Source organism: Lepidothrix coronata, unplaced genomic scaffold (genome assembly GCF_001604755.1).
Source record: "Lepidothrix coronata isolate B3197 unplaced genomic scaffold, Lepidothrix_coronata-1.0 Scaffold9, whole genome shotgun sequence".
NCBI lineage: Eukaryota > Metazoa > Chordata > Aves > Passeriformes > Pipridae > Lepidothrix > Lepidothrix coronata.
The window spans coordinates 7942712-7950252 of NW_016690189.1; the positions used below are offsets into that span (position 1 = coordinate 7942712).

At 44.4% G+C, this 7541-nt stretch overlaps 2 protein-coding genes across 2 annotated transcripts in view; one reads left to right on the top strand and one right to left on the bottom strand.

Moving 5' to 3' along the window:
• Nucleotides 1–4176, top strand: part of PLXNC1 (plexin C1) — a 71129-nt gene extending 66953 nt beyond the window's left edge. Inside the window, exon 31 of the mRNA XM_017804511.1 lies at nucleotides 921–4176. Coding sequence (XP_017660000.1) covers nucleotides 921–1025 — 105 coding nt within the window. The 3' untranslated portion in view covers nucleotides 1026–4176. The remainder of the gene's footprint in view (nucleotides 1–920) is intronic.
• Nucleotides 1835–7541, bottom strand: part of CEP83 (centrosomal protein 83) — a 32241-nt gene continuing 26534 nt past the window's right edge. The window contains exon 17 of the mRNA XM_017804255.1: nucleotides 1835–1997. Coding sequence (XP_017659744.1) covers nucleotides 1835–1997 — 163 coding nt within the window. The remainder of the gene's footprint in view (nucleotides 1998–7541) is intronic.

A 7541-nucleotide genomic window follows, 5' to 3' on the forward strand; every position in this document is an offset into this window, starting at 1 on the left:
GAGCCAGCTGGGGTGTGTTGCCTGAAGGCCTCCTTACCACTTCCAGCAGGTTGTCTGGGTCTCCCAGCAACCAGGCCTTTCTCTCTTTCATCCCCAACAGCACAGCATCAGCACTTGCTGTAATCATCCAGCTCTCAGTCACCTGTTAGCTGGCTTGCCACTTCTGATCTCTAACATCTCAAATTGTCTGGGTTCAGCATCAAATCCTTGCCTCCTAAAAGAAGCTTGGGATGATACTCAGATAATCACACATTATTAAACTCATCAAAATTGTTGATACAGGAAAATTCAGTGTACTTTCAAGTCTTAGTGGCCATTTTTTGGTTTTTTGAAGCTCGCACTGGCTAAACTTAGCCCATCCTTAGATGGAAATCCTCCTTCAGCTCTTCTCCCTCTGGCTTTTGACTGGGAGCAACTAAACCTCCTTCATTGTTTGCTGAGACCTGTCCCATTGTAGAGTTGCCAGCAAAGAGTTTTCAGACAGCAGCGGTGCTCCTTCCTATCACCTGGGCCTGGGGCCAAGTAGGCAAGTTAGAGGAAGAGAGGCAGTTTATTGCCCTCAGTTTATATGACAGAGGAAGAGAAATAAAATATCATTTGCAAATATTCTCCAGGGTAAAACTGGAGCACTGGCCTTGCCTCACACTTTGGGAGACGAGTATCTGCTAGATTTGTTTTGTTTTTTCTGCTTGGCTCAGTCATTCTTTTGTGGAAGTGTTGCAAATCCTGTGATCAGAATGACTTGAAAGGAAAACTACCGAAATAAAGTGTTAAAGTCAGAAAAGAATGTTTACAGATAGTCAGGCATTCAGATGGATTTTTCTGTCAGCAGTTGTTAGAATATAGAAAAGCAGGCTTTACAAAATAGCAAGTAAAATAAGCACTAAAAAATTATTTTCTCTTTTGCTAATTGTTAACAGATTGTCAGCAAACTCGAGCGAGAACGGGGTTTTGAAGAAGTCCAGAAGCAGCTCCAGCAAGTAAAAGCCTTATTTGATGAAAAGAAAAAATGCAAATGGCTTTGAGCAGAGCGCTGACTCACAGCATCACTATGGGAAATTTTAAATTAGTGCTACTGCTCCTGAAACTGTTTTGACTGATTATATGTACAGGGTTTGAAACATTTGGACACTCTTCTCCACTCTGACCATTCAAGTAATATCTACGTTTGGGAATGAAATATGGGCAGGGTTACATATTCAGACATGGGCATGTAAAAGTGAATCTGGTGTTGGCAGGGCCAGCATTTTTAGGTACTTGAACACACATAACCCTTTGGTTCAAAAATACTGTCTAAGTAAGCTTTCTGCTTACTTAAAAACAAGGTCGTAGGAGACGTGCAAAATACACTGTAAGTTCAGAGTCGCCCATGTGAACTTGCAAGTTGCTTAGCTCGTTTTTTAAGAAGGAAAGCTGATGTTTCGCTACATCCTTTCAGCAGCTTGGCAAACTGTGAGGGTGAGCTCCGGCTTCAGAATACGGGTCAGCTCCAGTTTCCTTCCTTCCAGTCAAATGTTCACTGGTTCCTGTTCAGGGAAAAAAAAATAAGCAAACCCCCACATCAATAAAACCCAACAAAAACCTGGCACCAAAGTGACACTTCAGATAAGTGTGTTTAGCAGAAAAAAAGTGGGTCTGAGGTTTGAAGGCCAAATGCTACATGGCAGGACTTATCTTCCTTAGTTTAGAAATTCCATGTGCAAAGTGAAGCCAGCTGCTGAGGGAAAGAGGCAGAGGGGAGGCTTTCGGAGAAGGGTGCTGGGCCAACATCTGTCTGTGTTTACATTTCTACCTTTCCATCCTTAAATAAGCTGTGAAACACTTGTGAGCAGCTTCACAGGTGAAACTGCACTGCATCAGAACACTGTTGTGATTTGATGAAGCAGCTGATGGCTGCACTTCGGTGCATAAATCTATACTCAGGTGCATGATCGGCCCATGCATCAATGCTGACAGTCCTGGCCAGGCTTCTGTCTGTGTACAAGGGCCTCACAAACCTGAAGCCAACATGTAGGGGGGGTTCAGGTCAAAGAAGGTTAGTTTAATAATATGTAAGAACAGGAGGACTGGTGTAATCTCTGTGTATGAGAAACTGATACAAATGTGCTCGCTGGGGTTGGGGTGGGGAGGGGTAACTGTCTGCCTTAGTCTGGCTGGGGTTTTTGAGGCTTGGCCATTTTGAAAGGAAGGAGTCCATTACATTTGCATTGGTGGCTAAAGTCAGCCCAACTGGAAAGCAGGTGCATGGCTGTGCTGCTGAGATGAGGCTGGTGCAGTGGCTACTGAAAAAAGCCATGGAGGAGCAGCTGTGGCTCCAGCTCTGCTACTGCACCAGCACAGTTCTACCCTCTGCTACAGAGCTGAAATGATTTGTCACCATGGACTCTGCTTCCGTCACAGGAGACTCGTATTGAGGCTGTCACGTGCCCTTAGGTTTGAGGTAAGGCATTGATGACACGGAGATAACGTTTCCATACATTTCTGGAGGGATCCACTGCTGGAAGTGAGTGGCCCACAGGAGAGGGAAACACTGTCACCTGCCTTGGCAGGATGTGCCAAGTTTGGTACAGGAAGGCAGTGCTGGGACTGTGAGCAGCCAGAGATGGCTGTGCAGGGCTCCCAGGCGGCAGAGCTCCAAGATTTACTGCCACGTGCTGCTGCACTGGGGGAGCCCTGCAGCTGCAGGCCAGCAGTGCTGAAGCTGGCTGGTTTGGGCACAAAGGCTCCCAGCACCTGGTACAAGGTACAGTCCCATGGCACACGGCCGGCCAGCGCCCGCACACGCTAACCAAGCCTTGGCCGAAGCAAGGCCGGCTGTTAACGTGGAAAAGAGCAAACACCAAAACATGTTGCCTGCTGGTCTGCCCCCTCCCTGCTGTGTGATTGCACAAGTTGTACCTCTTGCATAGCAGAGAGGACAGCCACCAAACAACCCATACTGTGATGGCTTTGTTGTGTTGTTTTTTTTTTAATTCAAGTCTTACTCTTGCTATTAAGTTTACACTTTATACTTGATGGAATGTATGGCTTTGTTCAGGAAACTGCACTACAATGTTGCAGTACTTTCAGCAGTTCTCTGCCTGGCACAATGTATTTTGATAGTTCAATTTTAATTGGAAAAAAAACCCAACCCAACCCTAACCTATCTTGCCCTCTGTCCTAAAGGAGTGGATCATGGCTTGACTAGCACTTAAGCTTGGAATACCTGTATGTAAGGGCTTGATTTTTATTATTCTTAATCTAACACTTTGAAGCAGCATCAAATAAATAAAAAAGCACAGTAACTAATACTGAAGGAGAGGCATGAGCGGATTACTCTTTACAGTGTGAGAGTTCTGTTCCACTTCAGGTGTTTGCTGGCAGTGCATTCAAATGAACTGTGATAGTTTTGTTCAACAGTAACCTTCTGTACAGGCAGAAAAAACAAATCCAACATTTCTGCTTGAAAAGCTGTAAAATATAATCTGTTTGCGTGGGTCTGATCCTGTGAGCTTCACTATATGTGTTTATATTGATGAGGAAATGAAAATCAGTCCTATTCTGTATTTGTACTACTGCTTGTTTGCTACAATAGCTTTAATGATTTCTAGAGATTAAGTATGTGTTGAAGCAGGCCCTGTAGCTTTACCTACAGCCTGGAATAGGATTATTGCCTTTTATTCAAGCCTCCTAAACAGTGTCACTCTGTTAGTAAACCATTTTTAAGTCATGCTGGGACTTTGTAACCCATCAAGTGGATCTCACAAAGTGATGTGAAGTATAATTAAGTGATTGTGGCTCTTTTGGTAGGTTTGGGTCAGCACACAGAACATTGGCACACCTTCCGTGTCTGCCATTTGCCATTACTGTTACACAGACAAAAAGAAACCTCTGTATTATGGCAACCCAACAGTTCTAATCACATTCTCAGAAATGAAAGCAAACTTCTCTTCAACTTACTGTCACATGTTTACAGGCAAACTGCTATGGCAAACAGTGTATTTTCTAACACTAGCTTACAGAGCATTATTTTGCAGTCATCTAGTTTGAAGGCAAATCTTACTAATGTGTAAAGTAATTCCTGTTGTACAGAAGTTAACCTGTTGTTTAAAATTAATGGTTAAAAAAAAAGTGCAAATGACAAATACATGTTGGTGTTTGTATGGGTTTATCTAGAATAAAAGCATTTGGAGGTTAGTTTGATTGTGTACTTTAAAAAGGTTAAAAGAAAGCAAGAACAGCTGGTAACAATCCAATCCAAGGTCATGCAAAGAACAGAGTGGCATCAGATGAGGAATACCTGCTGCAGCTCCAGCCCTGCGAGGCTGCAGGGCAGAACCATGCAGGTCAGCACAGCACAGTTCCATCATGCTGAAGTTGGGAAGTACAAGAAAAAGATGCTGGGGAGGGGATGGTCTAAAAAACAGTGGCTGCTGAGCAGTGACCTGCAGGGCCTGGGTGAAGGGGAATTCCCAGCTGCCTTCCCACCTGTAGGAAGCAGGGCAGGCCAGGGACAGGCTGGGTATGCAGTGCCTGCCACACCTCCACACAGCCTTCAGGAGCTGCACTACAACTACACCGCTTAAAGGCTCTGAGGCTGATGATAATTTTAAAAAGCTAAAAATGTTAAAAAGGAGGATAACCCAATAACCCTTCTTTCAGGAGAAGGTGCTGCAGGGGCAGGAAATTGTCTCTCACTCAAAAAGCCTTAAAGCAGCTGGCAAAGGGAGCCCACAAACCTGGTGACGATCATTCTTCCTCCTTCTCTTACACTTCTTCCACCCGCCACATCTTCCCTAGTTTGTATAAACCACCCTCCTTGCCCCCCAACATTAGAGTGCACCTTGTTGAAGCCCACACAGCCAGAGGCAGGGACAGAGACACAAGGCTGCTGAGAGCTTGCTCTTTGCAACTGTTCCATGCTGGTGACATCCCATGTGGCAAAGGTGGCTCAGGCACAGAGAGATACTTTATACAAATTAATCCTGCAGGAGACAGCAGTAGCTTCTGTTTTCCACAGAGAAGTTTAACACATTTCCCAAGAAAGGAAAGGACATGGCATTCCCCAATTTAGTGTTCCCACTGAAACACTCCAAACCTTGTGCTGCTCACTCACACACCCACCCTACCTCCTCCTCCACCACAGGAGGACAGAGAGGAGAATTAGAGGCACAAAACGTAAAGATCATGAGTCAAGATAAGAACAATTTACTGGAAACAGCAAGGAGACAAGAAAATGAACAGCAACAGCAACAACTTTAATAAAGGAGGCAAATGATTCCCACGGATTGCTTGCCACATGGAGCCTGGCAAATACCCGACCGTGCCGCCACCCTGTGCGACCCGGAAGGGACCCCTTCCCCTGTCCCCAGAAAAGGACAAGAGGTGGTATAGAATAACCTCCATGTCCTAACCATGGCCCCTCCTGGCCACTGCAAAAATTAACCCTGTCCTGACCAGAACTGGGACAAATCATACTTCTGCACTGTATGGAAAATCGAAAATGCAGCCTCTGACAGGGAAATTGAATCAATGCCAATGTCACCATATGCAACGTAGTTATTCTGCTGACTGTTCCTATAGTCTAACAGCAATACCCTATTATAAGAAATTGCAGTGAATTCTCACTGTCCCAGACTTTTGCTGCAGTATTTTGGGGAAAAAAAAAAAAGAATAAAACACCCAAATACAGATAAAATAATTACTACAATTCCAGGAAAGTCATCACTATCCAGTAAAAACAAAATAAAAAATTAATTTAGGTTTGCAAGTTTCTATTACTGAACTGATAATGAATGGGAAAAAATTTAAATACTTTCAACCTTGAATAAATAATTTTATTGTAGGTAAGTAAACAAATTAGAGTGGCACCAAATGCAAACTTACATTTTCATAATCTGAAGGCAATTTGTTACACTTATCTCTGCTATATTATATTAAAAAAATTATATCCTATTCCCAGTTTAACAATTCAAGAGGTACATTCTCAAGGGTTGCAAATAAAAGTTTTCAGAACTTTTAAAATCTCATTTCATCCTCTTTATGTGCATGGGAACATCAAAATAACAACCCAGATGTGGACTACAGCATTGTTAATGATGGTAACAGCAACCCAGAGTAATGTACAGTAACTTCTACATTGAAGAAGAGAATATTAGCAAGTAAGTTTTAAAGGATTTATAAAAAAAATTAAATTTTTATTTTAAATGGCAGGTATTTTTTCAGCAACCCATACCTTGCTAAATATTTTTTTCATGGGCTGAGATTACTTCACGTTTTGACTTTGTGGAAAATTACTGAAAAACAAAACTTACCAAGAAGTAAAACTTACCAAGTGCCTGCCTTGGCAGTAGTTCACAGACTCATGGAATGGTTAGGGTTAGAAGGGACCAAGGATCATCCAGTTTCACCCCCTGCCAACGGCAGGGACACCTTCCAATAGACCAGATTGCTCAAAAACCCATCCAGCCTGGCCTGGAAGACTTCCAGATGGGGCATCCACAGCTTCTTTGGACAACCTATTCCAATGCCTCACCACTCTCATAGTAAAGAATTTCTTCCTAATATCTAAGCTAAACCTCTCTTTCAGTTTAAAACCACTGCCCCCTTGTCCTGACACTATGTACTCATATAAAAATTCCCTCTCCTTTTTATAAGCCCCCTTTAGGTGCTAGAAGAATAATGTGGTTTCCCTGAAGCCACCTCTTCTCCCTGGTGAACAACCCCAGCACTCTCAGCCTGTCTTCATAAGAAAACTGCTCCATCCCTCTAATTGTCTTGATGGCCTCCTCTGGACTCACTCCAACAGGTCCATGTCCCTCCTGTGCTGGGGACCCCAGAGCTGGATGCAGCACTCCAAGTGAGGTCGCACCAGAGCAGTGTAGAGGGGGAGGATCACCTGCCTCGACCTGCTGGCCACTCTTTTGATGCAGCCCAGGACACAATTGGCCTTCTGGTCTGTGAGCGCACACTGTTGTGTCCAGATTTTCATCCACAAGAACCCCCAAGTCCTTCTCCACAGGGCTGCTCTCAATGACTTCTTCTCCCAGTCTGTACTCATGTCTGGGATTCTCCAAACCCAGATGTAGCACCTTGCCCTTGAACTTGTTGAACTTCATGAGGTGCTTGTGGGCCCACTGCTCAAGCTTGTGCAGTTCCCCCTGGATGACATCCCTTCCTTCTGTTGTGTCAACTGCACTGTGCAGCTTCCTGTGGTCTGCAAACTTGCTGAGGGTGCACTTGATCTCACTGCCTGTGTCACTGATGAAGATACCGAGGAGCATCAGCCCCCAGACAGAGCCAACCCTGACGGACACAACTCATGACCATCCTCTATCCAGACACAGAGCCACTGACCACAGCTCTCTGGCTGCACCCATCCAGCCAATTCTTACCCACTCAATAGCCCATCCATGTCTTTCCAGTCTGGAGATAAGGATGTCATGTGGGACAGTATGAAAGGCCTTACTGAAGTCTAGATAGATGACATTTGTCAGTCTTCCCTTGTCGGCCATTGCCATCACTTCACCACAGAAGGGCACCAGATTGGTCAGGCACTGTTT